The sequence below is a fragment of the Sitophilus oryzae genome, unplaced genomic scaffold (assembly GCF_002938485.1).
Source record: "Sitophilus oryzae breed Bouriz unplaced genomic scaffold, Soryzae_2.0 scaffold_377_pilon_pilon, whole genome shotgun sequence".
Lineage (NCBI taxonomy): Eukaryota > Metazoa > Arthropoda > Insecta > Coleoptera > Curculionidae > Sitophilus > Sitophilus oryzae.
The window spans coordinates 886,785-913,368 of NW_022146948.1; the positions used below are offsets into that span (position 1 = coordinate 886,785).

The window sequence follows — 26,584 nt, forward strand, 5'->3', positions numbered from 1 at the left end:
AGGATGTAATAATATAATTTGTGATTATGATTGTGATGTAGATATAGTTTAAATTAAGTAATCTCCTCGAACATTAAACGCTGAACTGTATAAATTCAAGTATTTCTAAGTTCTAGTTTAAGTTTAACTCTAGAGAAAATTCTTAACTCTAAAAAAAACACTGTGTTTTCTATTTAATAATTATTTGTCATATGGCTGTGAATGATTTAATTTCATTTGTATGAATGCTATTACAATGCAATTGATTTAGGTTGTAGAAAAATCCTTGTAAGTTATTCTGTTAAATAATTTATTTTTATATAAAAAACTTTTATAATAAAATGTTTTAGAAAATAGAGCTATATTTAAATTTCATAACAAAAAAATACCTTAATATAAACATTATATACATTACCTCACAGGTAACCCATCAAACTTTATTTATTACAGCCTAGTTCTTTTTTTAAATTCTTAAAGTAAATGAGATCTTCCTTGCTAACAGAAGGTTTAGCGTCTCTTATGGACAGAAGAAAATCTTCACTGTTCACTATCACTTCTGCTTCTTCAGTGGTTATGGTATTTGGATCGCAGCCCTCTAAAAAGAAAAGAAACCTTAGTTCAGTGTTATTTGTTAATTTTATATTGAAGAATTAGAGAAGTAAATTATGCTAAATTAAAATAAAGAGCCAATAATCATACAATAGCTCTTGACAGCTAATATTACTAGTTAAGGGCCGGTTTTAAAAAGCAAGTATATACCAGGTGTAACCAATTCTTGGAATATCTATTAAAATTTCTGTTCAATAAGTATTGTAATCGCAAAACATTTTCCGATGCACGTCATCAATCATATGGACATTGACACTAAAGGCTATAAACCTGACTAAATGAAATTTTGGTAAAAATATTTAAATTTGTTGTATAATTTAAGATACCGAGCAGCTCTTCATTTTACTTTATAGAGCAAATGATTGTAACATATACTTTATTTAGATTAAAGCTGCAAAAATTAGTTTAAACCGAATTTTATTATCGCTATGTTGGTCACATTGCGCCATGTTCCGCAATATTGTCCTTTGTTATTTGACAAAACGTGACAATAAAAGTCCTTTATTACCCTTGACTGCAGTCAGAAAAGTAGTTTGATTGATTTGTTGACATTATACTTCAAAGTCTTTATTAAATTCTGTGATTATTAGTGTGTGCATTAATATCACCCTCTTACTTGTTATTACCACTTATGGCCTTGTAAGATCTACATCAATAAATAACCCATAATAACGTTTATAATAATCATCATAATGGACTAGTTTTTGCCAATGTGTAATAAGTCTATAAAACAAATAAATCAATTAATCACTAAAATATTAGTTAAATGATATAATAAATATTGTCAATTAAATTAAATTTTTAATTAATTGTTTGTCAATTTTAAATTAAGATTCATCTCATAAATCCATCACAATCTGGCATCACTGGATGTCGCCATCGCTTGTCACTCAAAGTTGAACACGTGCAGCGGAAATTGTTTTGCGATTACCATAGTTATAACATAGAATAATTATTCCGAATTTATACTTGTTTTGTAGAATCGGCCCTAAGTGTTCATTTTGTAGTCGTACAGACTTGGTCATGCTCAGTGGTATGGAGATGATCTTTATCGCATTCCCCATATAATTTGTCTGGTTTATAAGTAAGTGAAATGAATACCAGTATTTCTAATAGCAGTGTTTGCTGCAAATGTAATCGTAGTTTTGTGTGTTTTAATGTGCTTCGGAAACACGTTAAAATGTGTATATCATAGACCTTAAGCCCACGGCCACACAGAAAGCGTTTTTTGCGTTTTTAGCGTGAAGCGTCTTTAGCGACTAAAACAAAATAACAGGATTATATAGGAGTGGCCACACCAAAAGCGTGTAGCGTTCGGCGTGTCTAGCAAAAAACGTAAATGAAAACAAATTCGTTAGCGTTTTCTAAGATGAGACCCCGTCATAGGCGGACGTTTTATTTAATAATACAATAAAAATAAATTAAATAGTATGCATTTTTTTTCATTTTAGGGTATTATCTAAAAAATATTTTTATAAAGAACATCTACTGTTTAGGAAGATTCTATTTAATTCAAAAATTTGAAGGAAATGTTTGAAAAAGTGTAGTTTGAAATGTTGAAAAAGTAATAAATTAAAGGAATATTTTCTTACGCGTAAAAATAGTTTTTTATACGTAAAAAGTGTTTTTTTCTGCGTAAATAAGGTTTTTTAACAGACACAAATAGTTTTTGACGCGTAAAAAATAGTTTTTTACACGTAACCAATAGTTTTTTAAACGTAAAAATATTTTTTTTGGGTAAAAGAGTTTTTTACTAGAAACAATAAGTTTTTGACGCGTAAAAAATAGTTTTTACGTGTAACAATTAGTTTTTTACACGTAAAATATATTTTTTTGCGTAACAAAAGGTTTTTTACCATAAACAATAAGCTTTTGACGCGTAAAAAAATAATTTTTTACGTGTAACAAATAGTTTTTTACACGTAAAAAATATTTTTTTGGTAAAAAGTCTTTTTACCAGAAACAATAAGTTTTTGACGCGTAAAATTTAGTTTTTTACGTGTAACAAATAGTTTTTAACACGTAAAAAATATTTTTTTTTCCGTAAGAAAGGTTTTCTAACAGAAACAATAAGATTTTGACGCGTATAAAAATAGTATTTTACGTGTAACAAATAGATTTTTACACGTAACAAATAGATCTATATGCGTAAAAAATAGTTGTCTACCAGTAACAAATAGTTTTATACGAGTAAAAAATAGTTTTCTAGCAGTAAAAAATAGTTTTATACGCGTAAAAATAGTTTTTTACGTGTAACAGTTTTATTAGCGTAACATAATAAAAATAGTTTTTTACGTGTAACAAATGTTTTTTTACACGTAATAATTTGATTCACTTTTACAAAACTTGTATTAAAATATCAATATTTTTGATAAACACGTGGACTACCCACAAATACACGTCGCGCCGCTACGTATTTCTAAGCGGTTAACACGTTTCGTTACAACGAGCTCGTGTGTCAGAGCCGTCTCACTAGTTCGTATGTCACGGCTTTGAATTTTTACTCCCAGCGCGCGTAAAGTAGTTTCACACCAAAATGTTTCATAAATCATGTCCTAAAATTGCATTAGCAACTATAAATATTTACTATTCTATTATATAATTATAATTATTTATTATATTATAATTATAACAAGTACTAACCACAACACTACAACATAAAAAACTATACACATATAAACTAAAATTCGTAAAATAAATGGCAAATAATAATTATTATTTTTACACACACCACTGGCACTAGCAGTAGATTGTGTTTGCCTCCAAATATATGCCCCGGCCCGTCCACAATTCAATCCCAGCATCTTTTATCTTCATCTCTTCAACGCTAACGGCGCCGATCTCGTCTATCTCTTTCTCACAGGATTGATTCTTGGACGGGCCGGGAATCCATGAGCTTGCGACGCTACTAATTGACATCTTGTTAGAAACTGCAGACCTGTCGCGTCTTTTGCGTGTTATTAATTGACACAAATCGAAAAAAGCGCTTAAAACGGTAAAATCGCAAAAAGCGCTTGAGACGCAAAAAACGCAAAACACTAAAAACGCTTTCTGTGTGGCCGTGGGCTAAGACTGTTTGAAAGTAATAGAACTACTGAACTACTATGAATGTATATAAAATTTATTATTTTAGAAAATATTGGCACAATGGAATAACAGACATTTGAACAAACAAAACAAAAAGATGAATTAGAAAAAGTATTTAATCGGATAACTAGTAATATTACTCATATAGTTGACAACAATGATCTTTATAATAAGAAGAACTAGTGGAAAACATATCACGAGAAATTTTCAGCATCGAAAACATAAACCAACTTAAAGCAATAGAAAAGATTGCTGCTTCTATTGAAGCAAAACTAAAAGCTCTCCAGTATACCACCTTTGACACAATGTAATAAAGAACCAAAAGAAGCTGACAACAAAAATATCCGACAAAGAAGACTTTTTAGCACAAAAAAACGTCAAAAAAAGCCTCCACAAAGCTTATTAAACCGTTTGAAACAGAAAAAAACAATATAGCTCTTAATACTATAAAATGAATTAAAATTAAAGAACACTGTTTATATATTGACTTTTATTATTTATTAGATAAGTTGGTATTAACGAATTTTCACACATAATAATTCAGCTTTTTTACAATTTTTGAGATTTTCATCTACTAGTAACATATCTATTCGTTCCGCCAGCAGATACTGCTTTATTTTTCTTGATAAAATAATGGATACTTACTTATTAAACTATTGTAGGTAAATTTAAGTAAACTGTTATAAATTATAAATAATAATGTCCATAAACTAATGTCGACTTTGAAAATAGTTACTAACTGTCAGAAAATTGCCATGGCGACACCAGCCATCTTGATTGCAATTTTATTTAAAAATCGCTTTTTATTCAAAATCTGAGCTAGATAGGTATAGGAAACCCCAATAATTTCAAAGAGCATTTGAATCTGCTTCAATTTATTTAAAAAAATACAGGGTGTTGCATTTGAAATAACGAAGTTTTTATACAAAATATATCCTTAAAATAGATCAGCAACTTTTGATAGCCCTGTATAAATTTAAGAAACCAATACCATTTTTCAGTAAAGTTTATTTCTCTACCTTTATACTCAGCATACGAATTAATTCTGAAAAGTAATGTACAGGGTGTTAATAGTCTATTCTATATAATTAATATCTCAAAAACTAAAGATTTTAAACATATTTAACCCGTATAATAAATAAATGCCTTTTTTGGGCCCAAGAATCCAAAAATGAAATAAAATACCGGGTGTTCCATAAGAAAAAATATAACTTTGGTATGGATCTTAGTTCTGAAACACCCTGTATATTTCAAAATAATTTTAAATTGTGCACATTTTCTCCCCACATATACCCATAAAATATTTTGTTTCTACATCTTTCCGTTTTCGTATAATCAACCGAGGCGAATGAGGTGCGCCACCCTGTATTATTCATGAGTCATGAGTAATATTAAATGTCACAAAACCGACTTACGGAGAAAACGGTGATTTAGTATTGCCAAACACCATGTTAAAAATGCAGATGTGTATTGCTGTATGCGTTATTATTTGGACATCATTTGTTATATTCAATTGTAATTTAACATGTGTTTAGAACTTGGTATTCTCAACAATTCAGGCTAGCTTCTATGTCCAACTAGTCAACTCGCAGTTTCCACAGAATGGCATCGTTAACATCGAAATTAATTAAATCGAATTATTTAAGTGGTATTTTCAAATGTCAATAACTCGGAAAGTGTTGGTTTGAGGCACATTGCGTGTATGTCGATTTTTGCTTAGAATTGAAGAAAGAACCGAAATATGCTATAATATACAGGGGATTCCATTTAAAAAAAAACTATGATGTGCTACGACTTTATGACCGACTCTGTATACTTAAATTTATTACCCGCTAATAGATATTTAAAAACTCTATAACTTTTATATATAACTTTTTGTGGTACCTCTTATATTTTTACCTAATAATCGACCGTTCCCATACATATCAGCGATCCTGTATGTAACAGCCTAAAAGTCAAAATATTGCAAATGTATCGGAAACCTCGTCGTCTGCAAGATGTTTAAGACACCCTTATCATAAATATGAAAATGAAAAACAATCAATTATTTGTGATTTAGCACCATCCATCAATTGATATTTGTCACAGAAGAAAAAAGATTATTTCTTTATTCGTTCAAGATTGGTAAACTGAGTTAAACAATACATAAAAGTCAAAAATTGATTACCTGTATATTGTACCTGTCTTATAGTGGTACTTGTTGGCATCAGTCTATACATCAGGCGATTTCCATACATATTCGTTATAAAACATAACTATTCCAACCCCAAAATATTTAGCTTACTATCTCTTCACTGTTATAAAATTTGTATCTTGATGACAGTATCGCAATGACATTTTTTTTCAAACGATCTAATTTAGAATTGTAATCCAAACTCTGTCGTGCTGGTTAGCTAGTGGTCTTTGCAACTGACGATTTTCATTATGTCGCACGGGTATACTCGAAATAAATAATCGGTATGCGCCTATTATTTTTAATTGAAATTATCTTGTTGATAGATACAACTACACAATCTGTTAATACGTACGCTAATGTTATCGGCGCGCAATAACTTCTAAGAAAAGAAACAAATACAGGGTGGTCCGAACTGTATTCCGAAAACTTCGGTAGCATATTTTGCAGATAGAAATAAGTAAAAAAGTTCGTATAAATGTATGTCCTAAAATGCTTAGTTTCGGAGATACGGGGTGTAGAAATTTCATTTTTATTTCGATTTTTTCCAAATAATTTCTGAAGTAACGTCAATATTTGTATGAAAATTGGTGTCTAGAAGTTTTTTGATTTGAAGAAAAATTTGATTTTGATGTCAATATGACTCCTACTTGTAGATGGCGCCACCTACATACTTTTTAATTGGTTTGAAGAGTAATAACTTTTCGTCTGTACCTGTATAAAACTACCGAGTTAAAAAATATTCATTTACGACGTTTTTTATACAAAAAGGTCTCTTGGTAAAAATCGCTACGAGTAATGGTTCTCGAGTAGGGCATTCAATCCCGAAAAAAAATTTCAATCCCGGGATTTCGGGATTATAATTTTTCGATCCCGGGATCCCGGCATTGGTCCCGGGATTCACGAAAAAATTAATTACGTTGAAATTATATTGTATTTTCTTTCTTAACAAAATTTTATTGAATAAAAAAACATTAACATAAATTAAACGTCATTCACATTACAAAACAACATAACATAGAAGTTTATTTAACAAAAAAAAAACATTAAAAGGAACTAAAATATACATTTTTTATTTAATTTACATAACTATTGATTATGTAAGATACTAAAATACTAAGATACTCAAATAACAACTTATGCGCATGCAGTAACAAATATGAGGATCTAAACATGTTTTTTGAAAAAAATTCTTAAAAAAAACAAACTGATCAAGAGTATCTATTATCACTCAAACTAGATCAGATTTTACTGCACAACATTCCAGCAATAGAAAATGTCATTTCTGATTCCACACTCGTTTGAGGAATAGTTATCAGCATGTCATAGGCTAACTGCAAGTGGAAACCTCGGTCAGGTCCATTTTCGAAGAATTCCATCTCCGGAATATTATTTTAGGTAAATCGATGTTATCATATCTCATTACATTATGTTGTTGTCATACATTCAGGGTTGTTTATAAGCGCATATTGTACTATCATGAAAGACTTGTGTACGATTTAAATTAAGGAAAAAATGTAATGATGAATCCCGAAAATCCCAGGATTAAATAAAAGACTATCCCGGGATTTCGGGATTGAAAAAATGTCCGGGATCCCGGGATTGAATGCCCTATTCTCGAGATATTTGGAATCTAAATTATCAATACCTGTCATCATTGGCATAAATAATTAAACACGTTGACAAAATAGTTATTAGACTGAAACCATAAATTTGAAATGTTTTTGTGCCAAATGTTAAACAGGAACTGTTTTGTCATAATTTTTTGGAAGAAAAATTCATGATTAATTTAAAAAATAAAAAGTTCCCAAACTTATCATTTTAGTCAAATAATTATCTACTCAGCATGTTTATTTTTTGTCAATAATGACATGTATTGGCTATTTGGGATTTTTACCAAGAGCCATTTTATACGTAAAAAAACCACGGAAATGTATATTTTTTTACCCAGTATTCTTATACAGGTACAGAGGAAAAGTTATTACTCTTCAAAACAGTTAAAACTATGGAGTGTAGAGGTAAGGAAAAATAACTCCGTGCATTAAAAAATGGTCAAAAAAAGGGAAGAATTAGGATGGCGCTGCTGTAGCAAGATTCTAAAATTTAAGGCATGCGCCGAACATTTTAAAACAGATGTGATTCAAGACATAAATATTTGACGTGATGCAAACGCGAAGCCGCGGGTTTAAAAAAAATACAATTTTATTTTCATGTTGCATGAAATAAATTACAGATTTTTATTCAGCAGCAATAGACTAGGCCCTTTTTTTATTGTTTCTCATAAGTTATTTCGCAAATGTCATTCAAGACGACGAAAAAATATTCTTATCGTTTTAGCTTAAAATTAATAGTTAATTATACTACATTTTATTTAAAGTAATAATTGGTGATGGGTTTAAAATAAATATAATGCAGTTTTTGTAATAACTTCATACCTACATTTATTTAGTATAAAAGTAAGTCAATATGTGGTTTTATTATTGATTATTCAGATATCAGAGCCTCTTTTTATTGTTTCTCATAAGTTATTTCGTAAATCTCATTCAAGATGAAAAAGCTTTAGTTTAAAATTAATGTTAATTATAATTAGGAAAACTTTATTAAAAGTTTAATTGATGATATGGGATTTAAATAAATATAATGCAGGTCAAAAACAACGTAACACATTTTATTTAGTATAAAAATTAAGCCAATATAATATAATTTTATACTGTACAAGTATTTATTTACGTTTTGCCATCGGAGTTGCCATTCATTCAGAATAGTGGATTTTAAATGTTCGATAGTCGGATGGCTTAACTACCTTAAGTTTCATTTTTATTTCGATTTTTTCCAAATAATTTCTGCAGTAACGTCAATATTTGTATGAAAATTGGTGTCTGGGACTTTTTTGACATGAGAAATTTGATTTCGATGTCAATATGACTCCTATTTGTAGGGGGCGCCACCTACATGTGTTTTAACTGTTTTGAAGCGTAATAACTTTTTGTCCGTACCGGTATAAAACTACCGAGCAAAAAAATAAACATCTCTGTGACTTTTTACGTAAAAAATATATCTTTGTAAAAATCGCTACGAGCAACAGTTCTTAAGATATTTAGAATGGAAATAGTCAATACATATCATTATTGACGAAAAATAAACACTTTGAATAGATAGTTATTTTATTGAAATAATAAATTTGGGAAATTTTTATTTTTTTAAATTAATCATAAATTTTTCTGCAAAAAATTATGATAAAACAGTTTCTTAATTTAGTTAACATGTTAATTTTTGTCAATGATGACCGGTATTGATAATTTCGATTCCAAATATCTCGAAAACCATTACTCATAGCGATTTTTACCAAGAGACCTTTTTCACTTGAAAAACGTCGTAAATGTATATTTTTTTACTCAGTGGTTTTATACAGGTACGGACGAAAAGTTATTACTCTTCAAACCAGTTAAAACATATGTAGGTGGCGCCCTCTACTAGTAGGAGTCATATTGGCATCGAAATCAAATTTCTCATGTCAAAAAGCTCCCAGACAACAATTTTCATCCAAATATTGGCATTACTTCAGAAATTATTTGGAAAAAATCGAAATAAAAATCAAACTTCTACACCATTTCTACACCCTGTATCTCCGAAGCTAAGCATTTTAGAACATACATTTATACGAACTTTTTTACTTATTTCTATCTGCAGAATATGCTGCGGAAGTTTCCGGAATACAGTTCGGACCACCCTGTATATATTAAAAAAAAAAATAAAATAAATCAATTATCATATTTAGTAAATAATCGGTATTAATACCTTTGTGGCGGGTTAATTTCAAATAATTCTTAAGATATTTTTTCACCACTGGAAACGAAATTTACAAAACAATTATTTTTATGTAAACACCACTGCGTTGCATCCCAGCCGAAACCAGCTTATCCGTGGCTTTTTTAAATCTACAAAAAATGCTTAATATTTTTACATTCAGGTGCAAAAAACTGGGGCAATATACATTTTGGTGAAGTTTAAGGATTTATATATTTTTTTCGTTGTAAGCCCTATTATTATGATTTTTTAGCAAACTGTATAATATAAATATATCAACTTTAATTCGTGAACTCAGTTTTTTATAAACTTTAGTATTATTTTACAGGGTTAATCGAAAGGTTGTTTTTTACCCTCACTTTAAAACGCCCTGTGCGCTAATTTCGTCAGCAAATGACCCTAAATCATTATTTATTGGTCAGAATCACGTCTCCTGAGCATTAGTTTTTTGGCTCATGTCAATACATGCTTCGGTAAATTTTTAAGAGCAAAATAAATTTGCCATATCCAATTTTCAATTTTTTCATTACTTTTTTGTTATACTTTGGTTATTTTTCTACGTTACTACGTGGCTTTGGTGATTACTGTTGTAATATCATATTTAAAAAAAAGCCCAATACTAAAGTTTATAAAAAACTGAGTTTACGAATTAAAGCTGATATATTTATATACAGTTTGCTAAAAATTAAAAAAAAATAACACTTTAAATCTGACGAACACATTTTCCGTTGCGTTTTTTTTGCATCTGAGAAAAATATCAAGAAATAGCAAGAAGGTTTGCTTGCTTTTTTCTATGTTTTATAAGGAAATAGTTTATAAACAAATGCTGCTATATATTTTTTAACTCAGATAACGTAATGCGTCAAATCGTCACAATTCGTTTTTGTACGTATACCAATAGTATGAATATTATACAGTAGTCCAGTCTAAAGCTGTTGTAAAGTGAAGAATAGGCAAGACAGGTGAAGAACAATATGTCTTACAGGCTTCTAACGTATTACCAAATTAATATATTTAAATACAAAGAACATAGTTTCCTGTATATACTTATATTATAAATTGCTTAGCTGTTAACTCTAATAAAATGCAATAATTTAGACGTTATCTTGTAGAAACCATGTATAAACAAAATATGTTTTTAACCTCAAAACCCGGTACTCGTTACTAAGTATAAACAATAAATATATTGATATTCTTTTGAGAGTAAATAAAATCAATAATAAAATCACTAAACACGCATAAATATAATATAGTAAATCTGAATCATCACACAAGACGCAAAAAATATTTTAGTTTTAGTTTTCTACCATTTTTTAAATAAAAAGAGTGATTAAAAAGAAGAAGAAAGATAGATTATTCCAGGTGGCTATCGGGCTGATCTACTGCAACCTTTTCGGATCTATCCTAGTCCTCTTTTGATCCTTAACTGATCTCCAGCCCTATCTTTTTAAAAAAGTCTAGCATCTTGGGAACTGAATCCCTCATATAGCTAACTATGTCAATGGTCTATTATTGCCTAATTCAAAGAACAGCACAGTGTTCTTCTTTAGATTGACGGAACCTGCACATGGCTTCGTCCGTCAATTCTATTAGCTTTATATGCCTATTCCGCTTATAATGCCATGTTAGCAGACCCACTATAGCTTTATTAATAGAGTAAGATCCCAGAGCGATCAGACATAACTTATTTTCACAAGGATGAAACCTTAGCCCACGGCCACACAGAAAGCGTTTTTAGCGTTTTGCGTCTCAAGCGCTTTTTGCGATTTTACCGTTTTAAGCGGTTTTTTCGATTTGTGCCCATTAAAAACACGCCAAAGACGCGGCAGGTCTGCAGTTTGTATTAAGATGTCAATTAGTAACGTCGCAAGCTCGTGGATTCCCGGCCCGTCCAACAATCAATCCTGTGAGAAAGAGATAAGCGAGATCGGCGCCGTTAGCGTTAAAGAGACGAAGATAAAAGATGCTGGGATTGAATTGTGGACGGGCCGGGGCATATATTCGGAGACAAACACAATCTACTGTAGTGCCAGTGGTGTGTGTAAAAATAATAATTATTATTTGCCATTTATTTTACGAATTTTAGTTTATATGTGTATAGTTTTTTATGTTGCAGTGTTGTGGTTAGTACTTGTTATAATTATAATATAATAAATAATTATAATTATATAATAGAATAGTAAATATTTCTAGTTGCTAATGCAATTTTAGGACATGATTTATGAAACATTTTGGAGTAAAAATTCAAGGCCGTGACATGCGAGCTAGTGAGACGGCACACACGAGCTCGATGTAACGAAACGTGTTAACGGCTTAGAAATACGTAGTGACGCAACGTGTATTTGTGAGCAGTCCACGTGTTTATCAAAAATATTGATATTTGAATACTTTAATACTTTACTTTAATACAAATTTTGTATAGTGAATCAAATTATTACGTGTAAAAAAACACTTGTTACACGTAAAAAATTATTTTTATTATTTTATGCGAATAAAACTGTTAAAAATAATTAAAACGTAAAAAAATATTTTTTACGCGTGTAAAACTATTTGTTACTGATAGAAAACTATTTGTTACGCATATAAATCTATTTGTTACGTGTAAAAATCTATTTGTTACACGTAAAAAACTATTTTTTTCGCGTTAAAAACTTATTGCTTCTGGTAGAAAACCTTTCTTACGCAAAAAATATTTTTACGTGTAAAAACTATTTGTTACACGTAAAAAAATTATTTTTTAATCGTCATAAACTTATTGTTTCTGGTAAAAACCTTTTGTTGCGTAAAAAAATATATATTTTTATGGTAAAAAAATTATTTGTTACACGTAAAAACTATTTTTACGCGTCAAAAAACTATTTGTTTCTGTTAAAAAACCTTTTTACGCAGAAAAAACACTTTTACGCATAAAAAAATATTTTTACGCGTAAGAAAATATTCCTTTGATTTATTAATTTTTCAACATTTCAAACTACACTTTCTCAAACATTTCCTTCAAATTTTTGAATTTAATAGAATCTTCCTAAACAGTAGATGTTCTTTATAAAAATATTTTAGATAATAACCTAAAATGAAAAAAAAAAAATGCATACTATTTAATTTATTTTTATTGTATTATTAAATATAACGTCCGCCTATGACGGGGTCTCATCTTAGAAAACGCTAAAGACGCTACAGAAAACAAACTGATTTGTTTTCATTTGCGTTTTTTGCGAGACACGCCGAACGCTACACGCTTTTGGTGTGGCCATTCCTATATGATCCTGTTATTTTGTTTTAGTCGCTAAAGACGCTTCACGCTAAAAACGCAAAAAACGCTTTCTGTGTGGCCGTGGGCTTAGGCTCTCATGTGCTTTGAATACCGGCGTGTTTGTGGGGTTCGCTCTGTAAAACCTTGGCAGATACCACAGGTGAGGTTTAAAGGTAACTAAAAGAAATAAATGAACTTTACTTATTTTTACATGTTTGATTTTTACATATGTTATTAAGACAGCTATTATAAAGTTATATTTAATCAGTCAGACAGATTGTAATGACCAAACATCCTCTAAACACAAATATTATTCAGCCGCACTATGAGCGCGGGAGAAGCGTTTCCAAGTAAAGTATTTAAATATTTTAAAAATACTTATTGCTTTCGATTTAATATTTTTGCATCTCTATTTAAATAAGATTAGTTGTAAAAGTGAAAACAATACATACTTATGCAGCCGATCGGCCGACTACTTGATTGCATGTCAGCACGGCTTCATAAGAATTATATTGGTTACAAATCTGCAACTAAATAGTTAGCCGACTAAGAACTGCACTTCACACCCAGGCTTGTTTTCCAATATTTCCTCTTACAGTATCCAAACTATCTAAAAACGTAAGTCAGAGAATTCAAGGTGTCTTGTTTTTCAAATTAATATTTTTTTAGAAAATATGCGATAATTGTTTTGAGTAGTTTATATGCAATAAATTAATTTACTTTAATAATTACTAAAATTATTACTTTAATAAAAAAGCTCATCTTATTTAAATAGAGATGCAAAAATATTAAATCGAAAGCAGTAAGTAATATTTTTAAAATATTTAAATACTTTACTGGGAAGCGCATAGTTCTCCCGCGGTCATAGTCCCGGCTGAATATTTTTTTTATTTAGAGGATGTTTGGTCATTACAATCTATCTGACTGATTAAATATAACTTTATAATAGCTATCTTAATAACATATGCAAAAATCAGACATGTAAAAATAAGTAAAGTTCGTTTATTTCTTTTAGTTACCTTTCTCATCTGCCATTTCACAAACATGCCGGTATTCAAAGCACATGAGAGTACTACCGAGAGTCTAAGGTTTCATCCTTGTGAAAATAAGTTATGTCTGATCCCTCTGGGATCTAGGACTATAAGCGTTTTTCTGTCTTTGCTGATCAGGTGATCTGCCGTGAATTTTAGCGAATATTTTATTAAAAACTTTTTCGCCTGTCTTGTTTGTGGCTATTCTCGTAACTGCTTTTGCAACGCCGCAGAAGTGCCTATAAATTGCATTGATAAGCATTGTATTGGAAATATGTGTTCTTTGCTGACTTATTATTTCCCAAAGGAGATAGAACATCAATTAATATTCATCTTTATCAAGGAAGATCTCAACGACTTTGTTATGAATATTTTCATAAAATAAAGTGGACACAAAGACAGAATTTCAGTTATACTATGAGAAAAAAATACCCTATTTGATATAAAAAACTACAATAGTAAAATCACAACCAAGCTATACAGTAAATAAAAAATCACATGCAGATTAAATGTGAAATTACCAATCTCATGAGAACAGCATAACCTAAACGCGAAAATAGTCGTTAACGGTATCACATTACAAGTTATGTTTAAAGCGAATAAAAATAATTACTCTTTAGAAAATACCTTTCATGAAGTGAAATAAAAATAAGAGTTATACCGTATGATCGAAAAAAAATGGCGTCCAGTTGGCTGGGAAATGACGATCGATGACATTTCCCATATAAATTTACATATAAAATGACAGCGACCTTCATTTCCCAGCCAACTGGACGCCGTTTTTTCTCGATCATACGGTATCTTTAGCGCATTAAAATTAAGTACATACCACGTTCAATAGCTTCCACTAGTCTTTTTGCAGCTAACGACCAAGCATTAGCACAAATTCCATAAAAATCTGCTCCAGTAATATTATCTGGACAAGACTTCACGATGTTCTTCAAATTAACATCATCTGATAAATTAAATCTAAAATATGTAATTTACAAGAAAAAAAAACAGACATAACTCTATAAACGTACTTCCTTGTTAAGGCTTGTAAAACAGAAACTTTGGATTGAAGATCTGTGCATGGTCCGACGTACAACAGTTTGTCAAATCTTCCTGGTCTAAGTAAAGCTGGATCTATTAAATCTGGCCTATTTGTAGCGCCTGGAAATAAAGCAAGTCAAGGTCTTTTTATTCAATCGACAAGACGATTTAGAAATTGTCGTTTTACCACGAAAATTAATTGACTATTTTTAATTTTTTTTCATATTTATATTTTTTACACATTTCCACAAGTTCTATCTCTAGCCGATCTTGAATAATTAAAAAAAAATTATATATTTACAACTGCAAAAGTTCTTTAGATGTTTTTTACCTAAAGCTTATTAGAATAAAGTGCTTTTCAAAAAAACTTGTGTTTAATTAAAATAAACTATTTTAACATTGTTATTATTCATACCTATAACAAATACTTTTCCATTACTATCTAATCCATCCATTTCTGCCAAAAGCTGAGAGACAACTCTATCCATAACACCGCCGGAGTCTCCAGAAAGACCTCTATTTGGAGCCAAAGAATCCAATTCGTCAAAAAATATAATACAGGGTGACGCTTGACGAGCTTTATTGAATACTAAAATATAGTTTAACCATATAAATAATACTCAATTTATGAGTTTAGCAGTCTAACAATGTTTGTAACTATATCTACAGGGTGAGTTTCCTACGATGTTCTCTATGTGTATCTCGAAAACTACTGGAGATAAAGAGTCGGTTAAATGAGGAAAGAATTGCAGTTTTGTAGGTTCAAAAACATACGCCTTTCAGATTTTTGAAAAAGTTCATGGCTTACTAGATATTTCGAAAAAAACAAATTTCGGCTATTTTAAAAATTGTCAATAATTCCATTATAATCTATTTTAGACAAAGAGTTTTCAGATAAAAGTTGTAGCTAATCTTTCTTCATAAAAAGCGCCATTTTTTAAGCTTTTCAGCGATATAAGCTATATGTTTGTTGAAAAATGACTGAGGTATAGCCAATTCTTATCATTTTTAAACAATTTCACTTAGTTAGCCATGGAAACAAGTTCAATCGTCGTTGCTCTCAGTAATGTAAAACTGTCACATCCAAACTTTGTAAATTAAAATAAACAAAAATTGTAAATATGAATGGGGGAAGCGCCACATTAACAAAAAAATAATAGACCAAACCAACCAAACCAAAACAAAAGAAAAAGGCCTAAATCGTACACTTAACTCTGCAGTCACCCCTGAAGAACAAGAATCATAATATAACATTTTATTTTTCGACTATGATTAAAACATAAGAGTTGAGAATGAGTGACTTTTTAAAAAAATAAATGTTTATACCACAAAGTTCATTTTTTTGAAAACCTGTCAATAAATAATCTGTTTGCTTCCAAAACGACCTAAGTAACTTTTTTCCGCGAAACAAACTACAAATAAATAAAGAAAATATTTGTTTTAAATAATGACTTGTTGACTGAAATTATGTTATACCGGGTGCGTCTCAAAAGTGGCTCACTCCTATAACTTTTTTATTTTTTTAGTTAAAAGAACGAATTTTGGTATTTTAGTATATGACTAATAAATTAGGATTGATTGACGCATTCAATTGTTTTCGGTCACTTCCGGTTTCACCGGAAATGACTACAACTTTTGATTTTTAAATGGTACCCCCGGTATTTTTTTACTTTATTCGATAGAAAATGTCACTCTGAATAGAATGACACATCATATGTCAACTTTTGACATTTTCGCATATGGTTTATTTGAAATTATAACTTGCGGGTCGTAACGAAAATTTGACTTGAAATACCAAGTGTGTAGTATGGAATTATTCGTAAAAAAAATGCTTTTTCCAAATATGCTAATGAGCCACCCTTGTTCCATTTGAAAAAATTGAGTTATGATTAAAACTACGATTTGAGAATTTTCTAACAGACCAGGACAAGATACTAAAAACATTAGACGTCCAAATCTATTTTTCCAAGGCTGCTTGATGAAGAATTAGTTCTTTTAACATAGCCATGGCATTCTAGATTGAAATTTAAAATACAATTTTTTATTAAGCGAGAATGTCAAAAGTTGACATATGATATATCATTCTATTCAGAATGTCATTTTCTATCGAATAAAGTAAAAAAATACCGAGGGTGCCATTTAAAAATCAAAAGTTGTAGTCATTTCCGGTGAAACAGGAAGTGACCAAAAACAATTGAATACACCAATCAATCCTAATTTATGTCATATAGTAACATACCAAATATCGTTCTTTATCTGAAAAAATAAAAAAGTTATAGGGGATGAGCCACTTTTGAGACGCACCCGGTACAGATTCAAGGTAATACTAGAACAACATTCACCTTCTCTAATATTTTGTTCTGATTGTCCAACATACATGTTTAACAACTCTGGACCTTTCACTGTTAAAAAACATAGATTACATTCGGTGGCTACGGCTTTTGCTATTAAGGTTTTTCCCGTTCCTGGTGGACCAAATAATAAAATTCCTAAAACCAAAAATATGCATAGTTATTTATATTTTTTCTTCGATTGTGTTCATTTGTATTCATGTTTTTCCAATTTTCTCATGACTGATTACTTAATAATTGATATGATTTTCATTAAAAAAAATCAATTTTATATCGATTTTACTTTTGAAAACTATCCCTTTCTTGCTAACTAACAAACTGCGGCACTAAGTACCGAGAAAACCGTGAAATTCCGATTTCTTAGAGGCGTGGTATGTACCGGAATTCCCGATTCCGAAAAACACTAGCTGTCGGAACACTAACGACGGAAGACTTCCGTTGTAACTGACATGTAAAACGTAAGGTAAAATATTATGTGTAGACCGAGCTATACACACACTACAGTGGAGGCTCGTCAGGGTAGGCAAGGTAGGCGGCGCCTACCCTAAGATTTTGGCAGAATTTAAGCGATTTATTACATTACATTATTTACTATTAATGTTGCCAATACATAAAAAAATGTTAATACACAGAAGTGTGTTTTAATAATCAATATTATTTTAATATTTGTGGTCTTGTATATTAACATATTCACTACCGTTGGCGTACGCTGACCGCTGACTGTGCCGCTGCGTTGGAAAACAAAATAATTTCGACCGTTAGAGTACCTTTGTTCGGCGATTTCTACATCGCCTACTATCAGAGTCGATGCACGACGTACGGCAGTCTTCTGTCTCTGTCTAACTCATCGTGCGGTAGCGACGCGACGTAAGTCGGAGTTGTATCATATTAAGGGGGGGGGCTTAGGCGAAATCTCCGGTCGCCTTCGCATGAAGTCGTGGAAGCTCGGTAGGCTTATATGTTAAGGGTATATTCCGGATATTTCATAAGGAGATATATCATATTTCGTTAAGGGGATATTTCATATGATTCATTATACGTAGCATTTAAAACTTTTATATGAAGGTTCAAAAAACGTTTAAAGCAAATTGGAAACATTTTTCGGGCTTGTTCGACATTATTAAAAATGATATAACCGGTTGTATTTCAGCACACGCCACAGAAATAAAAGAATCCGTAATAAAAAGCGCGTTATTTTATTCGGTGCAAGAAGACGATACAACAGATATTAAAGAAAAGTCTCTGTGCTATTTCAATTCGATATGTTAATAAAAGCGGCTAAGTCAAATATCTTTGCGAATGTTATTTTATGAAATATTAGATAACATTGTTATACATTTAGAAATAAGGTTTGCGGATATGTACCTACTCGTATGTCTCAATTAATTTTATTTATCTCTTGCGGATTCGAAATTTAAAGAATCCTATAAAAAAATTTCCAACGCATTTAACATCTGATTTAACAAGCTTGTCATATTGATACATTTCCAACTTCCAACGCATTTAATAGTGATTTAAAAAACAAAAAAATGTTATTGACCAACATAAATTAATGAATAAATTGCAGATATTAATAATAGATATGATAATTTCGAGCATAAAATAATTTAAGGAGAATGATCCTGGAAATATATTTCCAGAGGCTTTCAAATTGTTTGTTTTGTTTGTTACTACACCATTTACAAGTACTTGGGTTGAGACACATTTTTTATAGTAGAGATTCCATGAAAAATAAACGTTTATCGCTACTTACCTTATTTTCAATCTAAAAAGATCTTTTCACAGCTCTTCAAGAATCTGATGATTTTACTGATATAATAATAAATAACTTTTCTTTATTAAGAGACCGACTCATCAATTTAATATATAAAACATAATTATTCTTTCTCTCAATACTACCATTTTTTAAGTTTGCGTAAATAAATAAATAGCAGGTTAGTCGTGACTAAGTTAAGAAAAAAACACAAAATTTAAGTGAGGATACAGTCAATAATCACCACATAGGCTAATAAAACTACTTTCTTCAAATTTGTTAAGCTTTCGAGAATTTTATTCCCATCATCAGGACAGTTTGACTGAGTCAATTAGCAAAAAAACATCCTCTGCACAAAAAGGCCTTAAAAACTAGCATCATATGACATTGGAATACAAGGACATTTCCTTTATAAAATATTAAAATACATATCCAACGACATTACTTTTCTTTTAAACACAAACAAAAAGATTTTTTAAATTTAATTTCTACATTGTTATTTCGAGCTCGATCAAACAGTCAGTTTGATCGTTATTTCGAGCTCGATAGATATTATGTAAATTAGGGGGGGGGGGCAAATAGACGCAACTAAAATTTTGTCGCCTACCCAGTCTCACGGGTCACGAGCCGCCACTGACACACTACATATTTTGCACACATATTAAGCTACACGCACACTGGTGCGATCACAGCCGCGATCACGATCACGATCAGCGCAGCGATAACATGAGCGATCATTCTAGCACACACCAACGCGTTCACGTTCACGGCCGTACCTATATGTAGTGCGCCATCCTGTAGGTAGACATAGGTACAAATTTAAAATGTGAATTATGTATACCGGAAAAAAATCATTCTTAAATATTTACCTACAATATTTAAACTTAAACAATAAAAATATATACATTTGTACTATCCAATCCAATTGCAACTTCAATTTTGTCTGAAACTTTTGATTTTTAATTCTATTATTTTTGTAACTTGGATCGGATAAATCATATAGAATTTTGTGTATTTAGACAGCCTTAATTAGCTGCTCTGCTCCATTTCTAAATTGCAACCAGAAAAAAACACACAAAATAACGGAAAATGCCTATCTGTTGGGTCGCGATCACGCGATCAAATTCGACAAGTTGAATCTGATCGCCACCGCAGAATAGAACGCCGCCAGGCCGTTTCGTCTCCAAAACTCGATCGCGCCAATTTGAAACGGCTCATATGTATTCTTCAGCAACTTTTGGCCGCGGCCGCGTGGAAATCGTGATCGCGGCCGTGATCGCACCAGTGTGCGTACAGCTTTACATACCTGATCTACTTAAACCAGATTTGTTAAACATTTCTGGGTGCTTTAATGGAAGATTAATTGATTGGATAATTTCTTCCTTTACATCAGTTAGTCCACCCACATCAGACCACTGCACTTTTGGTACTTTGGGAGCACCGATACTTTCATTATAATTTGATTGCATATAATCTAAAATAATCCAAAGAATTACATGAGATTATTTAAAAATAAATTTATTACCAAACCTATAGCATACTGAAAGTTATCATTTTCTAATATCACACATTCTGCTTTGGGACTGTTTTGATAAAAATTATTCTCAGAATAATAAACCATTAGTATTAAGTCTTCGATATGAAACCCATTAGTCTTATTTGCAATGTCTTTTAAATCAACGCCTTTTAAAAGTATATCATTCTTCTTTAGAATCCATTCTAAACACAGTTCCCTCTCCATATCTGTAGGAGCTTCTATTTCAAAAGTTTCAAGAAAAACTCTCCTAAGGTCGGGAGAAATTTCTTTAGTGTTGCTGCAGCACACAACTATCACAGGAAAAGAATTTTTATCGAATAAATTGTTAATATTTTGTACAAAAGCATTTATTAACCTCTGATCATATTGTCCCTCATTATTTTTTCCAAAGTTCTGAAACAAATATTGTACTATACATTTGACTTGTAAATTCTATAAGCCGGTTTAAAATTATGGTATAACTAAGGGCATAACAAGTCTGTTAGTAAATAATTTGCTCACAAATTGTTTCCAGAAATGTAGAATATATCGTTATACAGGGTGGCGTACCTCATTCGCCTCGTTTGATTAGGCGAAAACGGAAAGATGTAGAAACAAAATATTTTATGGATATATGTGGGAAGGCGATATGCATAATTTAAAATTATTTTGAAATATACAGGGTGTGTCAGAACTAAGATCCATACCAAAGTTATATTTTTTCTTATGGAACACCCGGTATTTTATTTCATTTCTGCATTCTTGGATATAAAATCAGGCTTTTATTATAAGGGTTTAATATGCTTGAAAACTTTAGTTTTTGAGACATTTAAAGATATTTAAATATGCATGCTATAATAAAAAAGTTTGTCAACACCATATACATTACTTTTCTGAATTAATTTTTGTGCTGACTTTCAAGCCAGAGAAATAAACTTCACTAAAAATTTTGATTGCTTTCTTCAATGTATACAGGGGTATCAAAAATTGCTGGTCTATTTTAAATATTTATTTTACATAAAAACTTCGTTACTTCAAATGCAACACTATATATTTTTTTTTTAAATACGTCGAAACAGATTTAAATGCTCTTTTAAACTATATTAAGGTTTCCTATACCTATTTGGCTCAGATTTTGAATAAAAAGCGATTTTTGAATAAAATTGTAATCAAGATGGCTGGTGTCGGCATGGCAATTTTCTAGCGACACTTAGTACCTATTTTCAAAATCGACATTAGTTTATGGACTTTATTTAAATTTATAACAGCTTATTTTAATTTAATTTACCTACAATAAATAATAATCAAGAAAAATGAAGCAGTATCTGCCGGCGGAAGGAATGGATATGTTACTAGCGATTTTATTTTGTGAAGACAATTGCTTGTTGGCTGCTGAAGGGTTTATGCTCAAAGATATCCAAATAGGAATTTTTTGACAAGCGTTCCTTTGAAAAACTACTTTTCCTATTTCGCAGAGCTGATAGTGTGGTATATGAAAAACCCATTAGGCAGAGACGTGTCGTTGGAAGTGAAGAAAATAAATTTGCCTTAATTGGTTCTTTTATAGAAAATCCAATATATCTACAAGTTATCGTAATATAAATCAAAGAACTACTACATTATTTTTCTTGATAAAATCATAAATATGTACTTACTTATTAAACTACTGTAGGTGAATTAAATAAAAGTAAACTGTTATAAATTTAAATAAAGTCCATAAACGAATGTCGATTTTGAAAATAGCTACTAACTGTCACTAGAAAATTGTAACCAGTCAACTTTTTTAGGCAACCCTAATATAGTTTTCAAAGAGCATTTAAATCTGCTTCGACTTATTTTAAAAAATACATAGTGTTGTATTTGAAATAACGAAGTTTTTATGTAAAATAAATGATAAAAAGAGACCAGCAATTTTTGATACCCCTGTATATGTTAAACGAAGCAATCAAATTTTTCAGTAAAGTTTATTTCTCTGGCTTAAAAGTCAGCACAAGAATTAATTTTGAAAAATAATATATAGAGGGTTTGACAACCTTTTTTATTATAGCATGCATATATATCTTTAAATATCTCAAAAACCAAAGCTTTTAGACATATTAACATTAAACCCTTATAATAAATGCCTTATATTATGTCCTAGAATACAAAAATGAAATAAAATTCTGGGTGTTCCATAAGAAAAAATATAACTTTGGTATGGATCTTAGTTCTGACACACCCTGTATATTTCAAAATAATTTTAAATTATGCACATTGTTTTCCCACATATACCCGTAAAATATTTTGTTTCTACATCTTTCCGTTTTTGTATAATTAACCGAGTCGAATGGGGTGCGCCACCCTGTATAGTCTGTCCTACGAGAGGGATACACAGTAGCAGTGGTTGCCTGTCGTTTTAATTCGCCGGGAAAACCCAAGAACGGTAAACTAATAGGATTGCTCATCCTCATAAGACGTACGTTCGCCTCTTCCCGCGCTTCAGCTGACAGTTGTGACGTCATTGTAGTCCTTGTCAAAGCCTTGTTGGCCTTGTCATGATAGTGTGTATTATTAGTTGCCTATGGTAAACTTATAAAAATAACAGCTGAGAAATTTTGAGTTAATTATTTTGTCAATTTTAAATGTGAAAAAGGTGTCTTTAAAGTTTTTAGAGCTATAGAGTGTATAAATACGTTCATTTTGTGTTGTGGATTGTGACAAAGTGCTTACTAAGTGCCCACGATTTTGTTTATTAATTATTTTAAAGCAAAATATGGAAGTACTCTAAAAAGAATGCTTGCAAAAGGTGATGCTGGGAACTGCTGTTCTTAAAAATGCATTATTCGAGTATTTAATACGATTTATACAGTTAATTTTCTATACTGCATACATATAAGGTGTTTAAATAAATAAACTAAATAATGAACGTTTTGCATTCGGCAACCAATAATGCACGTGTGTATTATTGGTTGCCGGATAAGGACTAATAACCATGACAAGGACTACAATGACGTCACCATGCGAGTAGTTTTCGCATGCACCTGGCAGACACTTGGCTGAATGAGCAGTCCTATTAGGTTAACTGTTCTTGGGGAAAACCGGTCATTTTTGAATTTCGTCTGTCGAAATCTTTCCTGACTTATTGGACAGTCTTTACCCCCAATCACATATCCCCCAATTATTTATCTTGTTCAGTAAGAAGTCAAAGGCGATAAAAGGTACAAATTCGATAGACTCTATCCAAAAACCGACGAAAAAAATTCTCTCGAATTAAAATGACAACTGTCATTGTTACATATACTTTGGCTAGACAGACTGTAGACTGTAGTACCGTATGTTCGAATCAAGCGGGGTCAAAGATGGCTGGGGAATGACAATCAATGATAATTTTAACGAGGTCAATTTCTAGACATAACACTAGTTCTAGAAAGATTAAAAAAGGATATAGTGTATTTATATTAGACCTAAAATAGCCGAATAGAAGAAAAAAATTATAAAGTTTTGATATGTTGAGATTAGACGCACCAAAAGGAGACTTTTCAAAATCAAAAGAGTTCTTCACTTTAAAGTGTAAGCTTCGCCCCAAAAAACCACCCCCAATACGCCCTTCGATGGTTTTTCGTTTTTTTCTCAGAACCCGTTGGTCCTACAAAAAATTTTGTACTTTCCGAAAATATTTCTTATAAAATTTGCTACAAAAAAGATTCTATTCATTATTTAAAAGTGGAGTACAAAAAAATACAGGTCGCCTTTCAAATTATAGTCTCCCAATGTATTTTAACGTGCTAAATATACACGCAGATATAATACTGTATAATATAAACAAAGACATTGCCTATTCCACTAAACTAATATTCATCTACATATTGTCATCGTCTATAGTTTCTAGAATGTGCTCATTCGAACAACTTTGCCCACGACAGGTTCCGCATAGAGTTGTACATTTCATGCCGGCTCTAATGCAACTGCATCTTTTTACACAATCTTGTTTGCAGTCGCACGTTATTAATGACATAATTGAAGCAGGGGCGGGCGATTCTGTTGTATATAAAGGTTACAGGGTGTTGTTGATTTTCTTCCAGCCCCGCACTGGTCGGGTTTTATAGGTTGTTCTTGCCATATTTGTACTTGAAGATATGTTCCGCGGGAATGTTGAAAGAAAGTACCGTGCTGTTTGCTTGACCAACTAACTTATTAAAACAAGCGTATATCTTTGCTCAGATGATTGAAGTTTGTATAGTTTCAGTATAAACGCCTCTCCAGCTTTTTCAATTTCTTCAGGTGTTGACTTTGTGTTGTTAAAAATATCGGAATGAAGGTCTTTTTCTTTATTAAATATTTGTACGTGTTGTTGTTTTCCTTTTCTAAAAAATCCTGATGTTGTGTCACACCTGCTAATAGCGTGAATAAATAAAACTGATTTTTTTAAATTACGTATAATGGATGGCCGTCTCTCGAACCATAAATTCGTTGTCGTCTCTCGAACTATAAATTCGTTGTTTCACATTATCTATGGCTTCTTTCAAAAAAAGAATGTCTTTTTCATCGGGGGAAAGTGCTGCTAATAAAACAACAAGATCGACATCTTGTCCAACGACTAGAACTTGTTCATTTTTCTCAGATATTTTGATGGCAGTACGAATAATTTGAACAACAGCATCATCTATTGCAAATGATGTGCTAATATTCTCGCTGTTCAGGTGTATTGCAAGCTGCGAAATTAGTCGTTCTTTATTTTTAATATTGCCTAGAAATTTGCTTTTCTGTTCGACCAATAAGGTATTGCTATCAAAAACAATGTCACGACTAAAAAAATATACTAATTTTGTTACCATTGCAACAATTGAACATTATTTTAACATCTTAAAGTGTTTTATTCATTGACATTAAATAATTTGATAAGGTCAGGTCAAAAATCATCTACGCTGAAAACTACCTTTAACTTCGATCGCTTCCTGCTCGATATTTATTCGAAAAAACAAATCAGTATAAGAACCTTTTTTGTAGCAAATTTTATAGAGAATATTTTTGACAAGAATAACATTTTCTGTGCGACTAATGGTTTTCGCGAAAAACGAGAAAAACCACCGCATTGGGGGTGGTTTTTGGGGGTGAAGTTCACACTTTAGAGTTTTAGAGTTAAGGAACTCTTTTGATTTTAAAAAGTCTCCTTTTAGTACGTATAACCTCAACATATCAAAATTTTATAATTTTTTTCTTCTAAATATGCTAATATCAACGTACGAATAGAACGTTTCCAGACACAAATATCTATTTTCAAAATATTGTTTTCTCGAATTTTAAACTAGGTACTCTTTTAAAAACAATTTTGCTATAAATATTTTTAACATATTAGTCTAAGAGCTAGCAACGTTTTCGAGAAAGTATTTTAAGACGTCTGGCTCTTTGATATATCTTTTATTATGCTCTCTGGAACAGCGTGCAAGCCGTCTGGCTGCCGATACACGCTAAGTTCACTACTGCGCATCTAAAGAATATCCTATAGTTTTTACTTAGCGCTTTAAATTCTAGTAATGAATAAAAACCGAGTAAGTCTCCATTAGCTCGGCGCGTAGAGCTTTCGCCTATGAAGCGAAGGTCAGTGGTTCGATACCGGCTGGGGGTGCAACTTTTTTGTTTTTTTCGTTTATATTCTGATAGTAAAGTATTAAATATTTGTTTTTTTTATCACCAGAACGGATGGCGTTTGTGGGTTTATGATGCGTAGTGTATATATGTAGAATTTGATACTTTCATTTGTTTTGAAGGATTATTGTGGTAATTAATTATTAGATAGGTTTAGGATGGTCTGGCTGCCGCGCCGGTAGGTTGCGTTCACTACTGCGCATCACATGGGTACAGGGTGTCTCATTTTCGTGCGTTTTTTGGGATTTCTCGTTTATGAGTGGAGATACAATGATGCGTTTTTTTTCACATTACTTTGCTAGTTTTTTATGTAATTAAATATTCTACCCATAGATTTGCGTATTTTCTACACATTAACATTAATCAATCTT

General features: G+C 31.1%; 1 protein-coding gene across 2 annotated transcripts in view; it reads right to left on the minus strand.

Annotated features, from left to right (window-relative positions):
* Nucleotides 1-279: 279 nt before the first annotated feature.
* The window catches only part of LOC115885206 (peroxisome assembly factor 2), a 28,933-nt gene continuing 2,628 nt past the window's right edge, over nucleotides 280-26,584 (minus strand). The window contains exons 3-9 of one of the 2 annotated variants that reach the window (XM_030904034.1): nucleotides 20,603-21,002; nucleotides 20,379-20,546; nucleotides 17,311-17,457; nucleotides 15,384-15,557; nucleotides 14,959-15,088; nucleotides 14,766-14,905; nucleotides 280-574 (exon numbers count right to left, since the gene is read on the minus strand). In XM_030904034.1, the coding sequence (XP_030759894.1) occupies nucleotides 417-574; nucleotides 14,766-14,905; nucleotides 14,959-15,088; nucleotides 15,384-15,557; nucleotides 17,311-17,457; nucleotides 20,379-20,546; nucleotides 20,603-21,002 (1,317 nt within the window). In that variant the 3' untranslated portion in view covers nucleotides 280-416. Of the gene's footprint in view, nucleotides 575-14,765; nucleotides 14,906-14,958; nucleotides 15,089-15,383; nucleotides 15,558-17,310; nucleotides 17,458-20,378; nucleotides 20,547-20,602; nucleotides 21,003-26,584 lie in introns of those variants that run through there. The other variant, XM_030904035.1, reaches the window with a different exon arrangement.